General features: G+C 35.7%; 1 protein-coding gene across 10 annotated transcripts in view; it reads left to right on the forward strand.

The window, feature by feature from the left end:
* The window catches only part of LOC115213777 (tumor protein p53-inducible protein 11), a 547834-nt gene that overhangs the window by 394014 nt on the left and 126820 nt on the right, over positions 1-27000 (forward strand). For all 10 annotated transcript variants that reach the window (XM_036504948.1, XM_036504954.1, XM_036504947.1 and 7 more), the window contains exon 2: positions 2907-3000. In XM_036504948.1, the coding sequence (XP_036360841.1) occupies positions 2907-3000 (94 nt within the window). The remainder of the gene's footprint in view (positions 1-2906; positions 3001-27000) is intronic.

Below are 27000 nucleotides of genomic sequence, written 5' to 3' on the forward strand. Positions count from 1 at the left end.
GATTCCTATTTTATTTGGGTGGACCCCCATAGCTATTTGATGTTTAAAAAAATCCCTTCATATTTTTAGAATTAAATATTATTAGGAATTGAATTTAAAAAATCTAGGCGCAGGAGTGGCTGTGTGGTAAGTAGCTTGTTTACCAACCACATGGTTCCGGGTTCAGTCTCACTGCATGGCACCTTGGGCAAGTGTCTTCTACTGTAGCCTCGGGCCGACCAAAGCCTTGTGAGTGGATTTGGTAGACGGAAACTGAAAGAAGCCCGTCGTATATATGTATATATATATGTATGTGTTTGTGTGTCTGTGTTTGTCCCCTTAGCATTGCTTGACAACCGATGCTGGTGTATTTATGTCCCTGTCTTAGCGGTTCGGCAAAAGAGACTGATAGAATAAGTACTGGGCTTACAAAGAATAAGTCCTGGGGTCAAGTTGCTCGATTAAAGGTGGTGCTCCAGCACGGCCACAGTCAAATTACTGAAACAAGTAAAAAAGAAAGAGAAAATATTTGGTGTAATGAAGTATAAGCAATTTTTTCCACAAATAAAAAAAAAAAAAAATTTATATAGACACCCAAGGGTCATACGAACCTCAGTTGAAAATCACTGGTCTGGATGGCTCTGGCTGAAAGGTGTTCAACGGGGTCAGTAGAATGCTGCATGGACACAGGCCTCGTTTGATCAACCTAAGTTAGGCCACCTGGACGAGGGTAATGAATCCAGCAAACAACAATAATAATGTGTCCAAGTAGGTACTAGGACAAAATCCCCTGGCAGCCAATATACCCTGGGATATTGTCCTTTCTTTACAATAAGAATTTTAGGAAAACTGAAATTTTATTAAAAAAATCTAAAATATTTATTCATTGATATTTTTGTTTAAAATTTGTCCTCGGGAGATTTTGTTCTGACACCATCAAGTATTGCATCTGAAGATGTATGTTGAACCAGTCACCTGTTCCTTTCCTTCAAAAATTTGGTTTTATCCCTTGTCAGAAGAAACCATCACCAACATCGTTGATCCTAGATTAAAATACCTTGTGTTTAACTGTTGTGTATCCCACAATCAACGCAGCATGAGCAGTCCTATGTTGGTTTTAGTTTCAGGTTTTTACATTTAGAGATCTAATCCTGTTGGATTGACTGTGCCTTCCATTTCTATACAGCTGCTGCATGGCTTTGAAGTTTGCTTCCCAATCACTTAGTTCTGGGTTCAATCCCTCTGTGTGGCACATTGAGCAAGTATTTTTTACTATTTCCCTAGGCTGACCAAAGTCTTGTGAGTGAATTTGGTGGACAGAAACTGAGAGGAGCTTGTTGTATATGTACATATGTGGATATACATGTGTGTGTGTTTGTGTATATACGTGTTTGTGTCACATATTGGAGGATGTCAGAACAAAGAATGTCACTGTCTTACAGTCTGTTGCTTCTAGTCTGCTGTTAAAACATGTCCACTCATGTATAAATGTTACCATGCTTGAAAACAGGTGGGAGTTGGTGACAGAAGGAACATCCAGCCACCAAACATCCTGTTTCAGTAAATCCTATTTGACTCCTGCAAACAGAAAAATAGACATTAAACAGATGTTTTCAAATTAAGCTCCATGCATATTACTGGAGAAAATTTCATATTAAATACATTTGTTGCTGTGTTTATATATATATATATATATATATATATATATATATATATATAAGATCTTTATTGTTGTTGTTATTAAGTTTTATTGAGAGGTAGTGGAGTGGTATAACCATAAAGCATCACACTCTCCTAATCAATAAATATTTCAAGCAAAATATAGAACAAAGGAAAACAAAAAATACTTGGAAACCAAGGCTAATAATTTGATCTAAGTCTTTACCGGTCTTACATGTAATATAGTGAGATGTATCCAATATATTTTACTGGTCTAATATCCAATATAGTTTACTCAACCTTTGCCAATTTAATAACTCGGAACTACAGAAATGTAATCAACTAAAGTAATTTAGCTCTAGCAAAAGGAGTCTGTTCATGATTTATGTACCTGATGGATTATGGTGAAGATTATATGATGCAGAACAAGAGATGCAGTGAAGTAGTTTATTGAGACCTAAAGTGTTGTTAAAATATTTAGACTACTGTCATAGTAACTTTCCAATGAGTTTTTCAGGAAATTGAAGCCATTATTTAGCGTGTGTGTGTGTCTGTCTTCATATTGGCAAATGTGTGTGTTTGTTTCATATTGTAACAATACCAGAAGTACTGGGTTGACATGAATGACTAAAGCCCATCAAGACATTAACCCCGTTATATTATAGCTGCAGACCAAATAAATAAAAGCATGCATGAAAAATTATGGGAAGTAAATGTTGTTGTTTCTTTCATCCCAGGGTAGCTTAGATTGACCAGTCTTGGGCATTTATCCTCAGTTCAGTCTAGACCGAGCAATCCTGTGTCTGTCCCCAGCTCATCCTAGATAGAGCAGTCCTGTATGTATATCTGTGGGTCACCCTAGATTGAACAGTCATATGTGTTTATCCCTTACCCAGTCTAGTTTAAGCAATCATGTTGGTTTATCCTCAGGTTAGCCTAGTAGTCTTATCTAGATAATCTGATATCAACCTAAATTGAGTAGTAGTCTTGTCTGGATTATCCCAGACCAGCCTAGATTGTGCAGTCCTGTGTGTTTATCTCTAGGTAGACCTAGATTCAACAGTGGTTATCTGATCAAATGCATTTTATATGCAGAAAGCATGAAGGACTATGTTATCTAATGTGTTTTAATATTCCAGTTAAACACAACCATATTTTCTTTTATTCAACTTATAAAACTTGTTAAAGTAAGTTTTCTGTTTGTTGCTTATTTTTAAAACTAAATAACAAATTATTTATTTCTAATTATTTTCTTTTTCTTTTGTTAGGAAGCACAGTAGTGGTGATTTACACAGTCGCTTAAAATCCAGAAAACTTCTTGGTGTTGGAGAAACTGATGATGGCGACATCCATCGTTCAAAGGTAAATAATTTACACATCTATATTCATTTCTAAATTGTGTATGCATATGTGTGTTTATGAAGGCACATGGCCTAGTGCAGGGGGCTCTGAACCATTTTTTATCTATGGACCCCTTTGAATACTATTTTATTCTTGGGGACCCCCATAGCCATTTGATGTTTAGAAACTAATTTTATAGATCCTTCTTTCAAAATTTGTATCTTGTTTTTCACACTTTAATTTGTGTAAGTTGAATCTTGTAAAACGTTAAGAGAAAGAAAACTAGCTGTTTCTTGCAATACATAGCAATACATACATCTAAAGCAAAATTTTTTCCAGGGATGCTTAAAATGCTATTATGGATGCTCAATTTACTATTTTGCTGCGTGGACCCCAAAAATCTTATAAGGACCCTCAGGAGCCATATGGACTCCAATTGAGAATGACTGGCCTAATGGTTAGGATGTTGCACTCATAATTGCAAGATCGTGGTTTCAATTCCTAGATCGGTAGTGCATTATCTTCTTGAGCAAAATACTTCATTTCACATTGCTCCAGTTCACTGGACTATAAATGGGTAACCCTGCGATGAACTGGCATCTCATTCAGGGGTAGTGTTGGTATATGTGCCATAGCACATAAAAAGCACCTACTACACTCATGGAGTGGTTGGCGTTAGGAAGGGCATCCAGCTGTAGAAACACTGCCAGATCAGACTGGGGGCCTGGTGCAGTCTCCTGGCTTCCCTGACCCTGGTCGTACCGTCCAACCCATGCTAGCATGGAAAACAGACGTTAAATGATGATTGATGATGCATCTTCATGGCCTGTTAGTAAATGAGTTTGACAGTATTTGTATATTAGCCATAGACAAGCAATTCAGTTCAGGCACATGATAGTCATAAGCCACAAAAATGACGAAACATTGATGGCCATCACTCCTAAATGGGACATAGTGAGTTGTCTTGCCTGTCTATGATTTTCAGGTGTTTTAACACCGAGCACTCTGAGAAAGCCACATTCACTGTGCCAAGCTGCAGCCTCTCAGTGAACAAGAAAAGTACATACATTAATTGAGATATATATGTGTCTGTGTGTGGCGGTGTCTGCGTGTATGTATAGTTTAGGACAATCAGTTGTCATAATAGTACTCAATTTCAAATGCCAGAGCTAAGAGCTATTATGTATTCTCATTGGCTATTAATGGCAATAGACGCTATAAAAAAAAAATTGAATAAAAAGGAAGTTACTCTAATTGGTAGGAAAAATATAAAAGATAAAAATATCCATATAAAAGAAGGGGGACATGTACATGAAAGTCACACTTACGCACTGGACGCAGTCCTACACTCATGTACATACAATCACACATATATATACTAGCACACTCATACACATTTAATATATGCATACATACATATACTCACTTGCACAATCGCACGATTAAAAAAGAAAAAATGAAAAAAATATATATAAAACAATAAAAAATGTTAAGACATATGGAAAGGTTGTACAGGAACACAGTAAAAATGCAGAGTCTATCCGTGATCTTGGGGCCCCCAAACCATAACAAGTTGCGTGTATTTCTATCTTTTATATTTTTTCCTACCAATTAGAGTAACTTCCCTTTTATTCATCAGTTTTTTTTTTTATAGTGTCTTTTGCCATTAATAACTGATGAGAATGCATTGTAGCTCTTAGCTCTGGCATTTGAAACACTGAGTACTATTGTGACAACTTACTGACTGTCCTAAACTGTACATATATAAATATCCTCTATTTACCTAATATTGGGGTTTTATTCTTTTGTTGTCAACTTTATTATTATTATTATTATTATTATTATTATTATTATATATATATATATATAGTTCAAATTTATAGAAAAACAAAGATGAAGACAGGTGTAGGAACAACAAGCGTCTTAATTTGATGCTCGAGAAAAATGGAAGAGTCTTTTATGTTTTGAGCCTATGCTCTTCATCAGAAAGGGATAAGAAGAAATAGAAAGAGAATGAACAAAAACGTCTTCAGTTCAGTGGTCTAACATGGCATAGATAGATAGTAAATTAGTGGATTTTATACTCAACAACCAATTCTTACATTGAAGTGAAATCTTCATCATGTATCTTATTGTCTATTTAAACAGCATGCTTCAATTCCACAAGCGTAATATTACCCCAGTGATAAGTCTGAGTAATTTGCTCAGAGGGTGTGTTGAGCTACCATCCAGGATTTAAAACAAGAAATCTCCTGTCATACAATGAATTTCTGTAGGAGAATTAGAAGCTCCTTTGCTGGTTGTTTTTATCTTCTGTCATTTCTGTATTAATTTGTGCTTTTGCATTGATGGCTTGGGTAGTGGTGATGGTTGTGTTACTGGTAATAATGTTGATGGAGTTAACAAGAAATGAAAATCATAATATCTGCTTTTAGCTGTTGTTCTTTGACCCGTTTTAGTTATTGGCCTGCGGCCATGCTGGGGCACTGCCATCAAGTGTTAAGTCAAACAAATCAATCCCAATATTTACTCTTTGGAATATTTTGCCCTTCTTATTCTGTAGGCCTCTTTTGCAAAACTGCTACTTTATGGGGATGTAAACAAACCAATATCGGTTGTCAAGTAGTAGTGGTGGTTCAGGCAAACACAAAGACATACACGTACACATGTACATATGTGCAACAAGCTTCCACACAGTTTCCATCTGCCAAATTCATTCACAAGTCATTAATCAGCCCAGAGTTATAGTAGAAGACACCTGCTCATGGTACAGCACTGTAGGACTGAACCCCAAACCTCATGGATAAAAAGTGAGCTTCTTAACTACATAGCCATGCCTGCACCTATATGTTCAAGTTGATTTTCTGAACTACTGAATTGCTGTATTTCAGTGGAAAAAGTGCTTTATTCTAAGTCCACTGCTCTATCTCCATATATTATATTATTTCCTGATACAGGAATCCAATCTCTGATAGAATCTGATTAATTATAATATATGTACAAATTCTTCCTCCATGTTTCTTTTCTCATGTCCAAAAGTAACATTTGTAAGAGTATGCACCTAAAATGAGTTTCACTATTTAGTTATGTCCTACTTTCTGAGTTTGAATTTCGCTGGTGATTAATAGTCAATTAACCAATTAACTACTATTTTATTTACATAAACTCCATTCTTTGCTTTCTCTTATAATTTTATGACCCCATATTCTACCCATTGAAGTATTATGTCTTAACAGAACAACTGGAATCTAATAATATAGGGTATAAACACAAAGACAGTATTCATATACAGACCAACTGTGGGTAGAATGCTAAAAATGTCTTTCATTCTTTCAATTTCCTATAATTCAGACCATCTTTTGGTCCCAGCAGACAAAATGGAAAAGGTGGTGGACAGTGAAGGAGATGTGCTGGAACAGCCACTCTGACTCACAGGGCTTGCACTTACAGATAATCATCTCCACCCTGAAAGCAGTGAGCATGCGTATGATCTGGGGGCAAGAATGCTGGAGGTCTCCACTATCACTGGCTCAACCATAAACCTGTCAGTAAGCGACTGACATTTTGATAGTTTGTTCTTCTCAGCCTGATGAGCAGCAGAACCTGGGCTTGTCATACCATCAGGTCCTTTATCCTCTGAAGCTCAAGCAGAGAAGGAAAGCCAGCAGTGTCTAGGCCATGCTTTATGATTTTGTTTAGGGCAGCAAGTATTAGGCATAAAATATAAGCCCTGAGGTCAGTTTGTTTGACAAGAACCCTTCAAGACAGTGCTCCACCATGGCTGCTGTCAAATGACTGAAACAAGTAAAAGAATATAAAATATGTATGTATATATGTGTGTATGCACATATTCATATGTGTATTTGTTGTAAAACAGTACCTTCAAACTCAGCAATCTCCACTCATGCCAATGTCCACGAACCATTTTCATATCTTACAAGAAATAAGTACTAAACACCTTTGAAGGCTATGCCTCTGCATATGATTAAAACCCAGTAAAAGAAGGGAATGGCTCCAGTGAAAACACATTAACTGTGCAGTGAATAAAGAAATGAATAAATTTACCATTACTCACTGCACTCTTCAAGAACACTAAATGACATTAACATCCTGACATCCCACCCAGCAAATCCACATTCTCAACCACACCCAAACACAAATACACACACACACACACACGCACTCCAAAAAATTATTTCTGAAGTATCTCAGTAGCTTTCACATAGTACTTGGATGATATCACAATAAAAAAGAGAGAAAAAATATATTTAAATATATTGTGAGCATTCAGTATTAAAAAATTAGAACTAAATATACAAAATTTGATGCCAGATCACTAGTAATATAATCTGTTTTGTCTATTGACATTGTTAGCTCTGCTGGATCCAGAACCAAAAATGATTTATTAAGAATTTTATTGTAGGACTGCCTGTAACAATGTTCCCAACATAATTACAGCCAACACAGAAAATGCACCACACCCATAGATAGCAAAACAAACAAAACATTACAATTAACTCTTTTGTTATCATATCTCTGTTGAAGAAACAAATTTATAATTCAGTAAATTAACTTTACGGAGATGTACTCGCATAGCAAGTGATTTGATCTGAGATCGTGTGCTGGAATGAAAACATTTGCAGCGTGGAAGGTGTTTGTAAGCCATTTAAGAAACACACAAAAGCCGTTCAATTCACTTCAACATTTAAGTTTAATTTGTCAAAATATTTTCGTCGCTAAAATCCGCGACCTGTTCACTGACAAAAATCCGTGCAAAATCCGAGATGCAGCACGGATTTTTGTCAGTGAACAGGTCGCGGATTTTAGCGACGAAAATATTTTGACAAATTAAACTTAAAATGTTGAAGTGAATCGAACGGCTTTTGTGTGTTTCTTAAATGGCTTACAAACACATTCCACGCTGCAATTAAATTAATTTTATCCTCATCAAACTAGTGTTTGGAAACGGAACCAACTTGAAATTCTGAGGGACAGTTTTAATTTACATCACTTTAAAACGGGAAGTTTTTATCATAGAGCTAGGGGCAGTGTTCAGTGGTTTAGTATCAAAAGGTTCAAATTCAAAAGATCTGGGCATATCAAAAAAACAAATCTCACCAAAAATGGATGAAATTACAACACCATTTTAAAATCAGTTTTGTTTCAATCCAGTCCAAATAAAACTTGTTTGTGTAACTCATAACTTCCTGCTCAAGACTGTAGGTTCAGCCATTCCTGAAACAGATGATATCATAAGAATCATACTAACCCTGATTACATTCATTTTGGAGGAAATAGGGAACTCTGTAATGTAAAGATGATAATTCTAATCTCTTCTGTCATTTATTCCTATCCTTTAACAGAATTATTACAGAACTGGGCTTTTTTGCATTGAAAATCTTTAGCAGAATGAAATATTAAAAGTTAAAACATACATATGTACAAACATATATGTAGGAGTGGCTGTGTGGTAAGTAGCTTGCTTACGAACCACATGGTTCCAGGTTCAGTCCCACTGCGTGGCACCTTGGGCAAGTGTCTTCTACTATAGCCTCAGGCCGACCAAAGCCTTTTGAGTGGATTTGGTAGACAGAAACTGAAAGAAGCCCATCGCATATATATATATATATATATATATGTGTGTGTGTGTATGTTTGTGTGCCTGTGTTTGTCCCCCCAACATCACTTGACAACTGATGCTGGTGTGTTTACGTCTCCGTAACTTAGTGGTTTGGCAAGAGAGACTGATAGAATAAGTACTAGGCTTCCAAAGAATAAGTCATGGGGTCGATTTGCTCGACTAAAGACGGTGCTCCAGCATGGCCACAGTCAAATGACTGAAACAAATAAAAGAGTGTGGTTGAGAAATTTGCTTCCCAACTAAGTAGTTTCGAGTTTAGTCCCACCACATGGAACCTTTGGTGAGTGTCATCTACTATAATCCTTGGCCATCAAAAACCTTGTGAGTAGATTTGATAGACAGAAACTAAAGGAGGCCAAACCTGCATATTTACATATATCCCAAAGAACCTCCCAAAGTTAGAAACCTCTAATTATTTATGTTATTTACATTTGATGGATATTTGTCCTCATCTTGTTTGTTGTTAACACAATGTTTCAGCTGATATACCCTCTAGCCTTCATCAGGTGTCTCTTAACCACAATGCCACATGCCCATGGGCATATGATGTTGTGGTTAAGAGCGCGGGCTACTAACCCCAAGATTCCGAATTCGATTCCAGACAGTGACCTGAATAATAACAATAATAATAATAATAATAATAACATCAAAAAATACCTTAGGAATGAGAACCCAGGTTTGAAATTTCTCCTAGAAAGCTGGAAGGTAATCAGCCAAAACGTGTTAACAACAAAGAAGATGAGGACAAATATCCATCAAATGTAAATAATGTACATAATTCCTCATCTCTTAAATATAGAACTGTATCCTCTAATTATTATCCTAGCATAATAAGATTACCGATGAAAACAATCATACAATATTAATATATGTAATAATACAAGCAACAAAACCACCATAAAACAAAAACCTTTTAACAAGTTCAACCCTACCTATAAGGACAACTCAGAATAACTAGACCCCAAGATATAAAAGATTCTAGGCAACAAGCCTGTCAAACATATATTTCCATCATCAGCTGCCAAATGAATATCACTATGATTTCGACTCCTGGGCATTACTATTCAATCAGCCTGTTTCAACAACATTAAAAACAAACGCTACATGGAAATCAATAGATGAGTAGCAGGTGGGAAACATTAGAGTTACATGTCCATTTCGTCTGTATGTGCTTATTATTGCAATGCTAACATCAAATATAAACAAAATTGTATTAAACCTGTAGCTACTATGCATAAAAATTTAAAAGTAGTATATATAAAACAAAGAAATATGTTCCAAAGAGAACAGTGCTACTTCAAAAACTAGCGAATAAGATAGAACTAGCAAACTAAATGTACTAAGCAAAATTTACTGAACCACTGATACATAACTTGAAAAATAATAACAACCGAAGGCATTACTAACCTAGAACTTCAAAGATATAGATTAATTAATTAATGGATATGCTGCTTCCCACTCCATGACACATTCCAAACAGAAAAGTACACCCAAGACACGCCAAATGTAAACTAGCAAAACTATTTTTGAATCAATGTTCTCAAACCATGTGACATAGAAATAGACTTGCATAGATCAATATCTATTAAATATTAATTAAAATTACAGGAAATAAGTCAACCAAATAAATTCCTTATATGAAAACAAAAACATAAAGAAAATGAAATTATAGAGATATGACAAAAATTTCCAAACCATAACAAATTACTAACATAAATAAAACAACCAAACTGATTAACTTACAATTTAATCATGAAACTCCAATTGCCTATGACTTGAGAACAATTTTCTAAGTAAACTTGTAACTTAATAAACATTATGGAAGGTATTTATCGTAATATTTTCACTGAAAACCTATAAATATTTTTAAAATTACTAAAACAAACAAATTGTAACAAAAATATTCTTCATTTAAAATAAACACCACGTGCTTCAAAGAAAATAACAAAAATACTCAGTTATTAAAAAATAATTATTAATTAACCACAGAAGCAGAATTAATACTGAAAGGTAATATTTACCCCCACTTAAAAGTGGATGTAGTGTTAGAACACAGGATATTGTGATGGTGACCTCGAGAGAACCTCTCATATGGGCTTTAGGTGCACATAAACACTCTTGTTTATATCACTAGTGGCAGATAAACCACCCATCATCGCCACCACTGTCTTAACACCATTATATCTTAACTCTATCACTGTCATAAACCAAAAGACAGTTATCATTCAACAAGTAGAAATCAATACCAACTTCCTAATGAAATAATAAGTGACAACCAACTCACAATATGTAAAATTGTGAATTAACCTTCACCTTTAAATTTAGACTAATCCCTCCTTAAAACATTTCTCATTTGCAATCTAGAGATCACTGTATATTTTGAAAATTTCACTAGGTCTCCCCATACAACAATAAAACTTTTATCTAGGCGCAGGAGTGGCTGTGTGGTAAGTAGCTTGCTTACAAACCACATGGTTCCGGGTTCATTCCCACTGCATGGCATCTTGGGCAAGTGTCTTCTACTATAGCCTCGGGCCGACCAAGGCCTTGTGAGTGGATTTGGTAGACGGAAACTGAAAGAAGCCCGTCGTATATATGTATATGTATTTATGTGTGTGTATATGTTTGTGTCTCTGTGTTTCTCCCCCCCGACATTGCTTGACAACCGATGGTGGTGTGTTTACGTCCCCGTAACTTAGCGGTTCAGCAAAATAGACCGATAGAATAAGTACTAGGCTTCCAAAGAATAAGTCCTGGGATCGATTAGCTCGACTAAAGGCAGTGCTCCAGCATGGCCACAGTCAAATGACTGAAACAAGTAAAAGAGAGTACCCTTTTCTTAACGTAATCTTGTTTTTCCATATGTATAAATAATTTTTTTAATTCTATACAAAAATATTCCTACTTCATGTATAATTCTACTGCATGACACTTTATAACTCATTTGATACCAAGATGAGGAAACACAAACTTATATATGTGTGTATGTGGTAGCCAATAGCCATAAGGGAGTTTTGAAGTTGTGAGGTTATTATGCATGTGACTCTGTGATAAGAGGCTTGCTCCCCAACCACATGTTTCTTCTGGGTTCAGTTTCACTGCATTTCACTTTGGGCAAGTGTCTTCTACTTTAACCTCAGGCCATCCAAAGCCTTGTGTGCGGATTTGGTAGACGGAAACTGTCTGTGTTTGTCCCTCCACCACCCATTTCTTTACTACCCACAAGGGGCTAAATACAGAGGGGACAAACAAGGACAGACAAACGGATTAATTCGATTACATCGACCCCAGTGCGTAAATGGTACTTATTTAATCGACCCCGAAAGGATGAAAGGCAAAGTCGACCTAGGCGGAATTTGAACTCAGACTGTAACGGCAGACGAAATACCGCTAAGCATTTTGCCCGGCGTGCTAACGTTTCTGCCAGCTCGCAGCCCTCCACCACCACTTGACAACTGGTGTTGGTGTGTTCACGTCCTTGCAACTTAGTGGTTTGGTAAAAGAGACCGATAAATTAAGCACCAGACTTAAAAGGAAAAGTCAGTGTTGGGGTCAGTTCATTCGGCTAAAAATTCTTCAAGACGGTACCCTAGCATAGCTGCAGTCTAATGACTGAAACAAATATAACAATACGTTATCTTTGTGCTTCCTCATCTTAACATCAAGAGATAGTTGTAAACGAGTGTCACAACCATACAAATGGTGTCCCTTGTTTCTAATCTTCTGTGAAAACTTGTCCAGCCTTAGGGAAATATTACCTTGCTTGGAAGCAGGTGAGGATTGGTGACAAGAGCATCTAACCATAGAAAATGTCTCAACAAATTCTGCCTGGCCCCTACAAGTATGGAAAAGTGGACATTTAAACAATGTTGATGACAATAATGTTGTGATATGACTAGAATGATCTTGTGTTGATTTCAGTTATGAGTAATTCCAATTGTTCAATCAATGGCGCTTCCTAATTGAATCGCAGTGTAGATGGATGAGTATTCTACAGCCAACTTGTGCCGTTAGCATAATTTACAGCCATAATAAGCATGACACAATTTGACAAGTTTGGCTCTTTGGTTTACAGCTGCAGTTCATCATAGTTTCCAACATTCACTTTCAGTATGAAGCCTTTGGTCAGTTCCCACATACATGCACAAACAAAATAGTTAAAGGTGTAACTCCCATATTTGACTCATTCAGTGTTGGGTCACCAATTTTCTCCAAAAGCTACCAAAGGAAATCAAGGTTGAGGTCTGCTGGCTGCAGCACTATTTCTGGTCATTCTTATTGCCAGCACGAATATGGTAAGTTGTATCAAAAGACGGAAACACCAAAAACTAAGGTAGAGGAATGAATGTGTGGCTTAGAAGTTTGCTTTGTAACCACATGGTTTAGGGTTCTGTCTCACTGTTTAGCACCTTGGGCAAGTATGTTCCATGGTAGCCATGGGTTGACCAATGCTTTGTGAGTACAATTGTAGATGGAAACTATATGGAAATCCATCCTACTTGTGTATGTTTTTTGAGCTCCATGTTTCTTTGCATTGGCACTGTTTCAGCAGTGAAGATGTGTTTATGACTTCCATAAATAAAATGCCTGGCAATGGTTCAACATGCAAAGGAATGGAATAAATATCTTACTTGAAAAACAAGGATTAGTGTCAGGAGGATAGTATCTAAAGGTAGAACACTGCCTCAAGAAATTTTGTCCAACTAGTGCTGGTATGGAAAAAGCAGATGTAAAAGCCATGGTGTCAATGATGATAATGATGATGTCACAGAGATGGGGTTCCAATTGGTATTTTTATTCTGATGATTCACACTGGACCCTAAATCGGTAACCCCACTGCCCGATAGTTATATAAATATTGTTAATGTTATATCCTGGAGTCACTGGGTGTTTTTGATCTTACAACATACACCTTCATTCATGCAACCTGACTTTGACTGTGTCAAAGTGGTATTCTATTTATCTCACTCATCCACCTCTTTCAACCAGAGCCATCTTAATTTCTTTTGTCAGCAGCAAGCTGGCAGAAACGTTAGCATGCCGGGCGAAATGCTTTGCGGAATTTCGTCTGTCTTTACGTTCTGAGTTCAAATTCCGCTGAGGTCGACTTTGCTTTTCATCTTTTCAGGGTCGATAAATTAAGTACTAGTTGCGTATTGGAATCGATCTAATCGACTGGCCCCCCCTCCCAAAATTTTGGGCCTTGTGCCTAGAGTAGAAAAGAATATTTTATCAGCAGCTTCTACATTCTTTTGTAATGCTTAGGCATTACATTTTTCAATTGAATGTCTTTTACTAGAATTAAACCCCCTATGACAGTGATGATAGAAGATAATGAGGAGACAGAGATGTTGTATTAACCCTAATGTATGACAGGTACTTACTTCATCAAGTTTATAGGTATAGATCTCAACTCTGAAAGCTAAACCCAAAATGTAAAGTGATAGGAAAATGTTAATCACAGTGGCAGCACACTCCTCTGAAGCCTGTCACTCTGCTGTTTTCTTTTCTTTCCATTTATTATTAATTAATTCCTATCCATTTCGCCATTGGGAAATTTCACTGTCCTACAAATTCAATTTCTCACTGTCACTGAGAAAAGATACAAAACACCCTTTAATCAAATATTCTCATTTGATTCATCAATCATGACAATTTCTGGACAACATTGGTTAAAACATAATTTTTACCAGTTGCTTTAAGGCAATTTGGTAATTTTACCTCCCAGTGCCAACACGGAAAAAGGTTATTAGATGAGTCAACTCTGGAAAACATATAATTGGTAATAAGAATGACATTGGAGAAGTTGTATAAATGACTTGTCATATCTAACGGAATCATATTCAATTCAGGAATTCACTTTTAGGAAGACAAAGGCTCAGATGAATTTTAACAGTGGTAGCATTTTTTTTTACTTCTTCCAATTTTGTATAATGCTGATTTAGTGTGGGTGAGTTCTATAGCAAGAGAACTGAAATTAGTTCTCAATAGTTCAAAATGTCAATAAAGAGTAGATTTTGATTCTATAGAGGTTTTTCGATCGAGTACTCTAACTAGCAAAATTAAATAGCTTCATTAATTTTATTGAAAACAGCTCCCCACCCTTTTTGTTCTTAGCTATAGAAATGAGGTGCAAATAGCGGACTTTTCCTTTCCCTTGGACATGAGCAGCGTGGAGAGGGGAAGCTGGTATGCATAGGTGACTGCTGGTCTTCCATAACCAACCTTGCCTGGACTTGTGCCTCGGAGGATAACTCTCTAGGTGCAATCCAATGGACATTCATGACCGAAGGGGGTCTTTACCCTATTTTTTTTAATAGTAATAGGGAAGGAGTTACTTACTTCAAAAATGTATTCTCTTTCTTGAACGCATTCTTTCTGTTGCTGTTTCAAACTCATCAGCGTAATTAATCTTCATCATTGTTATTTCATCATCCACATTTCTCTGCTTGCATGGAGTGGGGGGAATGTCAAGTGGAATTTGTTGTGACAGATTTTCTGCAGCCCTATATGCCCTTTCTGTTGGCAATCCTCTCTTGTCTCCAAGCTAGGTAATATTTCCTCATGACAAGAAATGTTTTCACAAAAGATTGGAAATGAATGACACTGCTTGTATGATGGTGAGACTTGCTTACAACTAGTATATAATACAAAAACTAGGAGATACAAAGATACACACACACACATATAAATCATCATCATAAAGTCATTCTTCATGCTGGCATGAACTGGATGGTTTGATAGGAGCTGACCAGCCAGTGAGTTGCCCAGGCTCCAATCTGTCTGTTTTGACATAGTTTCTATGGCTGGATGCCTTTACTAATGCCAACCACTTTGTAGAGAGTACTGGGCACTTTTCACATGGCACCAACACGTGTGTGTGTGCACCAATATACCATCAACATTATGAGTTAATATCTTCTTTTCCATGCTTGTACGTGTATGACAAGAGTCTGTTGGAGTAGAATTTTTTATGGTGAGATGCCTTTCCTGTTGCCAGTTCCCCACTTGTTTCCAAGTGAGGTAATAATCCACCTGTTTATCAGACAAACAGCCTGGGTATGTTTACTTGGAGAACCAGAAACCAAATGACTATGTTAGTGAAACCATTGTTTACAAACCAGCAAGCAAACACACACACATTCTCATCTTTATATATATATATATATATATATATATATACACTCACACATACATATATGCATATATGATGAGCTTGTTTCAGTTTCCATCTACCAAATCTATTGGCAAAGCTTTCATTAGGTCAAGACTATAGAAGACACTTGTCCAAGGTGCTGCACAGTGGAAAATATATGGTTGTGTGTGTGTATCCGGCTTGCGGGGGGTGGGGGGTGATTGCCTCCCCTTTGCAAATATAAGGACACAGAAAATGTGTCAAAACCGACAGATGTCAATGTTTCCTAGGGCTAAATGGTGGTGGTGTAATTGCCTTATGGGGACTGTCACATTGAGTTGACAGCCTACGACCACTATATATATATATATATATATATATATTCTTTCTCATTTTTCATTTTTTTATGTTTCCAACATCCTCATAGTAACTCTTTCTGCTTGTTTCTCTCTCCTTCTCTCTCTCCCTCCTTCTCTCTCTCTCTCTCTCACCTGTACACAGCCTTGTCTAAACCAGATGATGTTTATTTTCACAAGCTGCTGCATGCTATCAATCACATGCTTTTGTCCTCCTGTCAGAGGTTAGCCCACTTCTAGTGGTTTATAGCTATTCTGATAGTCTACTCCATCTTGTCTTTTCTATTCTTAGAGACAATAAAATAAGCTGCAGTGAGCTATGTATAGATTGTCCTTGTGGATTCTTTCTTCAAGAAGAAACCTTATGTTTATAGATGATATTTTTGTTCAATAATTTTAAAAATTAATCTATTTATAAGTTCTCTATTCATGGAATTTTGCATATATTCCATTTACTGCCCCTTATATATCATTTACTGCTTACATCAAGAAACTGCCAAATTAATCAAATGATGTAAACTTCAGAGAGAAAATATTTCTGGAAATAGCTGTGTGGGCAAGATAATGAATTAATTGGCTTTTAATTACTGTTTTGGCTGTTTGGGAAATCATCAGCCATTTCTACTTAGGTAGATTTAACTGATTAATAAAATTGATAAAATTAATCATTAACCCTTCTGTTACCATATTTCTATAGTATAATACACAACCTTTTACCAATTAAGTTTGAAAATAATGAAGCATTTTGTAAAATTCTTTCAAGGCCTAAAATTTTGTGGTGGCTGGTGGGGCTAGTCGATTATATCAACCCCAGTGCTCAACTGGTGCTTATTTCATCGACCCCAAAAGCACAAAAGGTAAAGTTGACTTTGGCAGAATTTGAAACTGTCGTTATTAAGCTGGTGTCAGGAAAAAGTATTTGTTCCATCTCTGTACATTCTAAGTTCAAATTTTGTTCGGGTCAACTTAGATTTTTATCCTTTTGGGGTCTGCTAAAGTAACATACCAAATATTTGGGCTGATGGTAATGATTAACCCCATCCTCTCACTATTGTTGGCATTGTTCCTGAATTTGAAACATTTATGAAACTGGACAATACTGTTTGGTTCAGATGCTTATTTCATGACCACATGATTTTAGGTTCAGTCTTTGCATGTGGCAACTTGGACAAGTGTCTTTTGCTATTGCCCTGGGCCAACCAAAACTTTGTGAATGAATTTGGTCAACAGAAACTGAAAGAAGCCTGCTGTATATGAGTGTGTGGACAGATGGACTTGGCTTGTTATCAAGCAATAGTTCATTATCATTATCATCATCCATTGTCCATGCTGGCATGGGTTGTACAGTTTGACCAGGGCTGGTAAGTTGAGGTCTGATTGGCATGGTTTCCATGGTTGAATGCCATTCCTAATGCCAACCATGCTTTTACATGCCACCAACACAAGTGCCAGTTGCATGACACCAGTACTTGCCACGACTACGATTTTACTTGGCTCGATGAGTCTTCTACTCAAGCCTGGTATATTGCTAGAAGTCTGTCATTTGTCATTGCCTCCACAAGGCCCAATGCTCAAAAGGTGCCTTTTACATGTCACATTGCCTCCGTGAGGCCCAACACTTGTTATTTTCCATAGTATAGTTGTATTATATATAATGTACTGTTCTTTGATGGTAAGATCAACAAAAAAAAGTACTCCATCTGGTGAGAAATAAATATTATTTAATAGACACAATACATTTTTTTATGTGCTACTAATAGTTTCATATGTTGAGAAATAACTTAAGCATATTCATTAGATACAAACCAGATATCATAATGAACTGAGAGAAGAAATGCAAAAACGTTGAGAAGGATGCATATAGAAAACATGGTAGGTTAAAAAACAGAAAATGAAACAGTAAAATAGGTAAAAGTGTTATCCTCCTTAGACCTTATAAGGCTGGAAAAGTATCAATAAGCTACTCTTTTCTTTCAGCCAGGACTGCAGCCATGCTGGAGCACTACTTGAAGGGTTTTGTTGAACAAATCTTCTTCAGAACTTATTTCTTTTTCAAGTCTGGTACTTATTCTATTGGTCTCTTTTTAGCTGAACCACTAAGCTATGGGAACATTAAGAAGCCAACATCAGTTATCAAGTGGTGGTGAAGGACAAACACACACACACACATAACAGGCTTCTTTCAGTTTCCATCTTCCAAATCCACTCAAAAGGCTTTGGTCCACCTGTGGCTCTAGTAGAAGGCATTTGGCGAAGTTGTCATTCAGTGGGACTGAATCTGAAACCATGTGGTTGGGAAGTAAACTTCTTGCCACACAGCCATCCTTTATATGTTTATATTTTGTTTCTCACTACATATATGTGTGTGTGAATATATATATATATATATATATATATATATATATATATATATATGAAAACAAACAGGAAGGTTGATGTCTAAGTAGAGAGATAAACAGATAGAAAGTTTATTTATATGGTTCTGTATATCTAACTCTTTGACTGTCTTGGAATTTGTCTGTCTATATTAAATTTCATATCTCAAAATTACAGTGTTGCCAAGATTTTAATTCTTCTGTTGCTAATTCTTCATTATCGCTAATGATTCATTTGAATGAGAATTTTCATCTGTGCTGAAGAAGAATTTCTGCTAAGACATTTCTTTTAGTAAATTGCCTACCTCTAAACCATTTGTTTACAGACATCTTAGAAGAATCTCATGTGTGGCTGTGCGCACGTGATCTTAATTACAAAATCTCTCTCTCTTCCTCACACAAACACAACTTAAATCCATTTCTATCAGATGACAGTTCCCAGGGCTAAATATTATTACAGAATGTGTACTTTAATTAATGCAGCGGAAATTAAACATTTAACAAAAAAATAAATTATTTTCATTTGTATTTTATTTCTCAACACAAACTAAACAAAAAAAAAAAACGAAATATTGCTTACAACGAATAAAAAAACACTACATTTTACTAATAAATCTGTATTATGCTCTAGGTGGTGTTTGCAGCTTTCCGTCTTCCAACATGTTCTTTAGAATTGAGTTAACCTTCACAACCAAGGCCATGCTGGAATACGACCTTAAAGGATACATAAGACCATCATCATCATCATAGCCTCCTCATCTCCACACTCACATGGATCTGACAGAATCTGTTGATCTAGAATTTCTACGGGCATATATCCTTTCTGCTGCCAATCCTTGCTTGTTTCTCAGTAAGGTATTATTTCCCCATAAAGGCGGCGAGCTGGCAGAAACGTTAGCACGCCAGACAACATGCTTAGCGGCATTTCGTCTGCCACTACGTTGTGAGTTCAAATTCCGCCGAGGTCGACTTTGCCTTTCATCCTTTTGGGGTCAATTAAATAAGTACCAGTTATGCACTAGGGTCGATATAATCGACTTAATCCATTTGTCTGTCCTTGTTTTTCCTCTCTGTGTTTAGCCCCTTGTGGGTAGTAAAGAAATAGGTATTATTTCCCCATGGCTGAACATATTTTTGAGGAAGATTGGAAATGAAAGACACTGCTTGTATGACGGTGATGCTGTGTTACTAGCTAAAAATAGCAACCAAATCTTTCTTAAAGGATACATTCAATAATGTAGTTGTAAGTACACTACTTCTGAATATAGGATGGGATAATTCATAGTGAGATACTTACGCCATAGGTCTGCTTAATCAGGATTGACCTAGGGCTAAACCACGATCTATATACATATGGCTGCTCATATCAGTATGGTTGCTATTGGTATTTGCATCTGATGGTATCTAACATGAGAATCTTCTAGCTAAATGCTCTGGATCCTGTCCATCTCTTGGATCAGAAGTGTAGTGGGTATGTTATTCATTTTAATCAACCCCTAACTCATTAATAGTTTCTGGAACCTTTGAGAAAGTTACTAAAGGATTTCAGCCATCATTAAAATCCTCATTACTATTTAACATCTGCTTTCTATTCTGGCATGAGATGGGTGGTTTAACAGGAGCTGGTCAGCTGGAGGACTGTATCAAGTTCCACTGTCTATTTTGTCCAGTTTTCTAAAACTGGATGCACTTCCTAATACACATTATTTTACAGAGTGCCACAGGTGGTCTTTTAACATGATATCAGCACCAATGAAGTCACCAAGTAACTAGTAAGACAAGACCCCTTCAACTGTGCCATGTGATAATGGAGGGACAGAAACAGTTGTTTTGGTATTTTAGGAGATACATGGCTACCCCATTTGGAAAAGATTTATAGAGAGAGAAACAATCTTGGTGAATGTGTTGCGAGGTATTTTTAAATTACAAGGAGGTGAATATAAGTGATGTGGTACAGAGGATTGGACAAGGTCCAATTGTTCAAGAGCAATATTATCTATTGGGTTGTCCGGAAAGTTTGTGCCGATTTTTAAAGGAAAGAAAAAGGTCAATAAATACTTGCCATTACATTTTAAATCAACCAAATATGAACTGTTTTGCTGCACAATGCGTCTCCATCTTTCCTTTAACTTGAAAATACCCTCTTCCCAGAATTGAGGTGGTTTCATGCAAAGAATTTATCAAGGTATCTTTTTATGTCATCCAAGGAATTGAAATTTTTACCATTAAGACTATTCTGCAGAGACCTGAATAAGTGGAATCCAAAGGAGCAAATATCTGGTGAATATGGAGGGTGGGGTAACACATCCAAGCCAAGCTGCAGCAATTTTTGTCTGGTTCCCAAAGCATGAAGTGCCGAAAATGAACTTTCTTATCTTCCATTTTAAAGAGTTACAGAATTAACACGGGTTATAGGAACATAAACCTTCCACGAAAAGATAGCTTAAACTGTGCTCTAAATGGAGGTGTAGTCAAATCCTATTTTCTGGACTCAACCATGTTCTAAAACAAGTTGAAAGGTAAGCTACTATAAATCGGCATGAACTTTCCGAACAGCCCAATAGATTAAATCTTAACCAGTCTTGATGGGCCTCTAAAGCCCAACGCAAAAACCAAATTATTGATGTCATTTCTGACGTTTTTTTTTTGTTTTCTCTTCTTTTATTCAAAGTTAGATTATCTTTAATGATTACATGTAATTTTACCACCATCAATTCAACATGAAAGAAGTTCACTATGAGGAAAGTTTACTGAGTTGATATATCCATAGTAACTCATCATTAATAGTTAAAAACTATTTTATTGAGGAAAAAAACCCCAGTGAATTGATGATGGTGAACTTACTGTCAGTTAAAAATCAGTCATGAGTGTGTAATCTGCTTGTTGAGTGTTTGAATTTGATCATAAACCTGTTTACAATTAGTGTTTCTTGATTGCTATAAAATTTTCATTTCTTTCTTTGCTTTAGTTGCGATAATTTTCGTACATTTTTTAGCAGTTTAGAAACACGTAGAGTGGAAAACACTAAATAAAGGAGACCTACTTGCTCATAAAACTTCTTATTTCTTTACTGCCCACAAGGGGGCTACACACAGAGGAGACACACGAGGACAGACAAATGGATTAAGTCAATTATATTGACCCTAGTGCGTAACTGGTACTTATTTAATCGACCCCCGAAAGGATGAAAGGCAAAGTCAACCTCGGCGGAATTTGAACTCAGAACATAGTGGCAGACGAAATACCGCTAAGCATTTTGCCTGGCGTGCTAACGTTTCTGCCAGCTCGCCGCCACTAAAACTTTTTAACACTTGATAACCAGCATTGGTGTGTTTCTGTCCCAGTCATTAGTACTAGGATCAATTTGTTTGACTAAAATTCTTCATATCAGTACTCTAGTATGGCCACAGTGACTGAAACAAATTGAAAAACAAAAACAAAAAGAAAAGCAAATTTTTCTTGGAGGAAGTAAAATATAAGCAAAGATTGCAAAGCTGACTGTCCAAGACTATGTTTCATTCAGATCATAGCAAATCTAGTTACCGTTATTGGAGATGGCTATTCAGTTGAGTTTAACCCTTTAGCATTTAAACTGGCCATATCTGGCCAAAGCATTCCCCCTATTTTGTGTTGAAACTAACTAGATCTGGCCTCTCACAACTACCCTACAATGTCATTCTAAGAGCAAAACAATCACATGATCGAAATCTTGAAACTACGAGATAATGCATGATTCATTCAAAATAATGTGAATGAATAAGCATTACTTTTGGCAGAGTAATCTAAATGCTAACAGGTTAAATCCAATCATGACCAGCTGCCCTTTTCATCTATCTTAGATGCAAAGAGAGAGAGAGACACACACATGATAGTTTCATCTACTATATCTGCTCACAAGGCTTTGCTTGGCCTAAGGCTACAGAAGACACTTGCCTAAGGGGCTACCCTGTGAGACTGAACTCGGAATCATGTGGTTGGGAAGCAAGCTTCTTTCTACACCCTTAATGTAATTCTCAGGCAGAATCATTATGACATTGTGTGCGACAAAGCTGTACCTTACAAATTACAGATACAACCCACCCTTACAGGTTCTGTCTGCCCAATTTCATTTCCATCAGCATCTTCATTATCACATTATCATTTCAGCCCACAATTCTTAAACTATTTTGTTCTCAATCCTTTAATCTTCAATAAGATTACTTCCCTATAGAATTTGTATCTTCATCCATCCAAGCCTCTTTTTTTTTTTTTTTTTTTTTTTTGTCAGATACCAGCCCCAACATGTTTACTCACTAGCTGCATTAATCTCACTTGTCTGAAGTCTTGCACACTTTCTAGGCACTTCACCCCCCCTCTCCAACAAACACACCCACACACATTCTCTTTTGCTTACTAACCCATAAAACAGTTACTGAAGTGAAATGATTTGCTCTGACAGAAACTGAACCAAATGTCAGATGCTTCAGCTACTGAGCTTTCAGTGACCCCTCAAACAGTCTACTGAATTAACTGGGCTTTTTATCAAAAGAACATATTAATGTCGTTGTACTCTATATGAAAAGACATCAGCCTTAATTAAGCTCATTGTTATGGTCTCTGACTAACTGATAAAACAGTGAACCAAGTAAAATGATTAGCTCAGACAAAAATTGAACCAAATGTCAGATGTTTCAGCTACTGAGTGTTCAGTGACCCCTTGCACAGTCTACTGATTGAACTGGGCCTTTTATGAAAAGAGCATATTTATGTTCAACCCAGTCAAAAAGACATCAGCCTTAATTAAATTCATTATTTTATTTATTTGTCTGAGCTAAGGTAACTCCATGTTAACTGAAGATCGTCTTTGCTCTTTTATTTTTTAGTCTATCACAGCATTGCACCAAAATCATAGCACATCTGGTTCCTTTCACCTTGTTATTAATGCTTGAAATGTTAGACTTATTTATTGAAAGAAATAATAAATAAATTGGAAAGTAAACGAAATTAGTTTTAAAATGTTTCACTTTTCACTATTTCTCTATTTCTGTCTTACTGTGAGCTTTGCTCGTCTAATAATAATGTCATCACATTTGTGTAAAAAAAAATTTGCAAGGGAAGAAAATATTTATTCTTTTCATTTATTTATTTATTTTGTAGAGTTGGCGTTAGTTTTGAAAGTATCTGTAAAATGTGATGTTTTTATTTGAATCTTTCATTGGACAAATTACTTGACTTTTTGTGGGGGGTTTTTTGCCACTACAGCCCATCCCGTGCGTGTATCTTTGTATATGGGTACTGGTGTTGGTTTCTTTACAGCACTGTAACTTATTATTTCTGCAAAAGATTACTGATAGAATAAGTCCAAGACTTAAAATCAAAATACTGAAGTCGACTTGTTTGACTTAACCTTTGATGGTGATGCCACAATATGGCTGCTGTCCAATGACTGAAACAAGTGTATAACAAGGAAAAAGAAGAGTGAAGATAATTTGGATTGATGACTTTTGGTAGCATTATATATTTGACTGATTTATTAGTAATCACTCTTAATTATCATGTCAATCTCTCCTTAGATTTCTTTCTCCATATATATATATATATATATATATATAGGTGCAGGTGTGGCTGTGTGGTAAGAAGCTTGCTTCCCAACCACATGGTTCCAGGTTCAGTCCCACTGTGTGGCACCTTGAGCAAGTGCCTTCTACTATAGCCTTGGGCTGACCAAAGCCTTATGAGTGGATTTGGTAGACGGAAACAGAAAGAAGCCTGCCGTATATATATATATATATATACATATATATATATATGTGCGTGTGTGTGTCTGTGTTTGTTCCCCCAGCATTGCTTGACAACCGATATTGGTGTGTTTATGTCTCCATAAGGTAGCAGTTTGGCAAAAGAGACCAATAGAATAAGTACCATACTAAAGTCCATTTCTACATGAAAATGTCAATTTCTACTGATCACTAACTTATAAGTGCATGTTTCGCATTGAGTTTTTTACAGATGAAACATTGGCCCTGTTGGAGTCATTTCCATACCTAATCATTATATTTTGTAGTAGGGACTCTGAACGAGAGGGGAAGATGCAAAACAACCACCAAAAATGGCTGTGCAAAAGTTTTTGGCCACCTCACATAAACCAATCAAGAAATAGTATTTTAAAACAGAAAAATATCTATAATGAAAATTTATTACATAATGTTCATTTCAAGATGTTACTGTACATTGTTAATATTTCATGTGGCTTCCCTTAGCTTGAATAATTGCTTCAATGCCCCTGGGAAGAAATGCATACAAATCCTTCACCATCTTTACAAGTATTAGATGCCATTCTCTGTGGCTGAGCTCCCACAACTCATCAAGATTGCATGGCTTCTTCAGACAAACACTTCTTTTTAGTTCTGTCCACATTTGCTCGATGATACTTAAGTCAAGGCTCTGAGCTGGCCAATCTTTCAATATGGTGATGCCTTCATCAGCCAGGCTTTGTTGTGTTGCTTATGATCTGTGTCCTTCAGCAACTGAATGTATTTGGCTCTATTCAAGTTACAGTCAAATTTCTTGTCTCCCCAAAGCATCAGTCTTACCACCAAACTTCACTGTTTATGTTGTGTAACGTTCCGCTTTCCTGGAGACCTTCTGGTAAATTCTTGCTTATTATATATATATATATATATATATATATATATATATATATGACAATGAGGATTCCAGTTGATCTGGATAGTGGAACAGCCTGCTCATGAAATTAACGTGCAAGTGACTGAGCACTCCACAGACACGTGTACCCTTAACATAGGTCTTGGGGAGATGCAGTGTGACGAGGCTGGTCCTTTGAAATAGAGGTTCAACTGGAAACAGGAAGAAAGAGTGAGAGAAAGTTATGGTGAAAGAGTACAGCAGGGTTCGCAAATCAGAGCCTTGTGGAGCTTTAGGTGTTTATGCTCAATAAACACAACGCCCAGTCTAGGAATCGAAACCATGATCCTACGATTGTAAGTCTACCGCCTTAACCACTGGGCTATTGCGCCTCCACACACACACACATGCATGCACACACATACACACACACACATACATATATACATATAAGAATAAGGAGAAAATGGAGAGGTTAATTAATAAAATATTATTTATTAATTATAAAATATGAAAACATCTCTGACAGCAGTTTCGATTCAGTAATCTTTAGATAATTAATTTATAAAATTAAAATCATTACGAGATGAATCTCTTCAGAGGTAGTAAAGATATACCAATTAGAAATACTTGTTGAGATAACAGCTATAAACCGTTAATTGATAGCATATATACAAAAAGAGCCAGTTATAGAAGGCTTCAATCCAACATAGAAGGGGAAGGTAGTGTATATTCTATGTCTTAGTATCAGAAAGGGATAGATAATTTCTAAATATAATAATAACTTATTGTTTATGATAATAAATAAAATTTAATATAAATAAATAAATAGAAAGTCTAGAATAAGATGGAAAGAGAAAATATCAAAATCATTAACTTCTTTATGTATCCTTGATTGTTTTTAGTTTTATTTATTTTATATTTAATTAGTATTAGAATGTGTCAAATTAATAGCATATTGAGCTGATTGCTAATTCACTGCTTAAATACACAACTATATTATCATTGCCTCTGATTACATTTTCAGATATGCCCCTGTTTAAAGTTGTCCTGGCTTTGCTGTCTTTATGTATATTTTCCCCTACATCCCTGCTATACATGAAGGCATTTTGTGTAATTCAATGTAATTTATTTTTTATTTTATTTTATTTTTAATTTATTTATATATAAGTATTTCCTCTTACATAATGATTATTTTCCTAATAATTCTTTTGTCCCCTTAAGCAAGTTTCATAGCATATTATCTTATGGTTTCTCTAAGGGAATGCTGTATGCCTGAAATTTAAAAATTTTTTCCCTATCCAATAGTTTATTATCATTGTTTTTTACCTCAAAGGCTTGAAATAAATTTTCTTAAGGGATGTAAGGATATATAATGTATTTTGATATTTTCTCTTTCCATCTTATTCTAAACTTTCTATTTATTTATTTACATTAAATTTTATTTCATTATTATATTATGATATATAATTATTTCATTATTATATAATAATAATAATAATAATAATAAAATAAGTTATTATTATTATTATATTTAGAAATTATTTATCCCTTTCTGATAACTTAGGTTAATATTTATTTGCCACGATTTGCATCTACTTGATTTAAATTTTTTGTATTTCAGTATTATAGATAAGTATGATATTATATGGCATTATGGTATATATATATATATATATATATATATATATATATATATATATATATATACACATACATACATGCTTTTTCTTTTTTCTCCTTTTCAGTACCCTATGATATTATATTAATCTCTTTTCTTTCTTTAAGACATAGAAAATACACTACCTTCTCCCTCTATGTTGGATTGAAGCCTTCTATAACTGGCTCTTTTTGTATATATGCTATCAATTAACGGTTTATAGCTGTTAT

This window comes from Octopus sinensis, linkage group LG7 (genome assembly GCF_006345805.1).
Source record: "Octopus sinensis linkage group LG7, ASM634580v1, whole genome shotgun sequence".
NCBI classification, from domain to species: domain Eukaryota; kingdom Metazoa; phylum Mollusca; class Cephalopoda; order Octopoda; family Octopodidae; genus Octopus; species Octopus sinensis.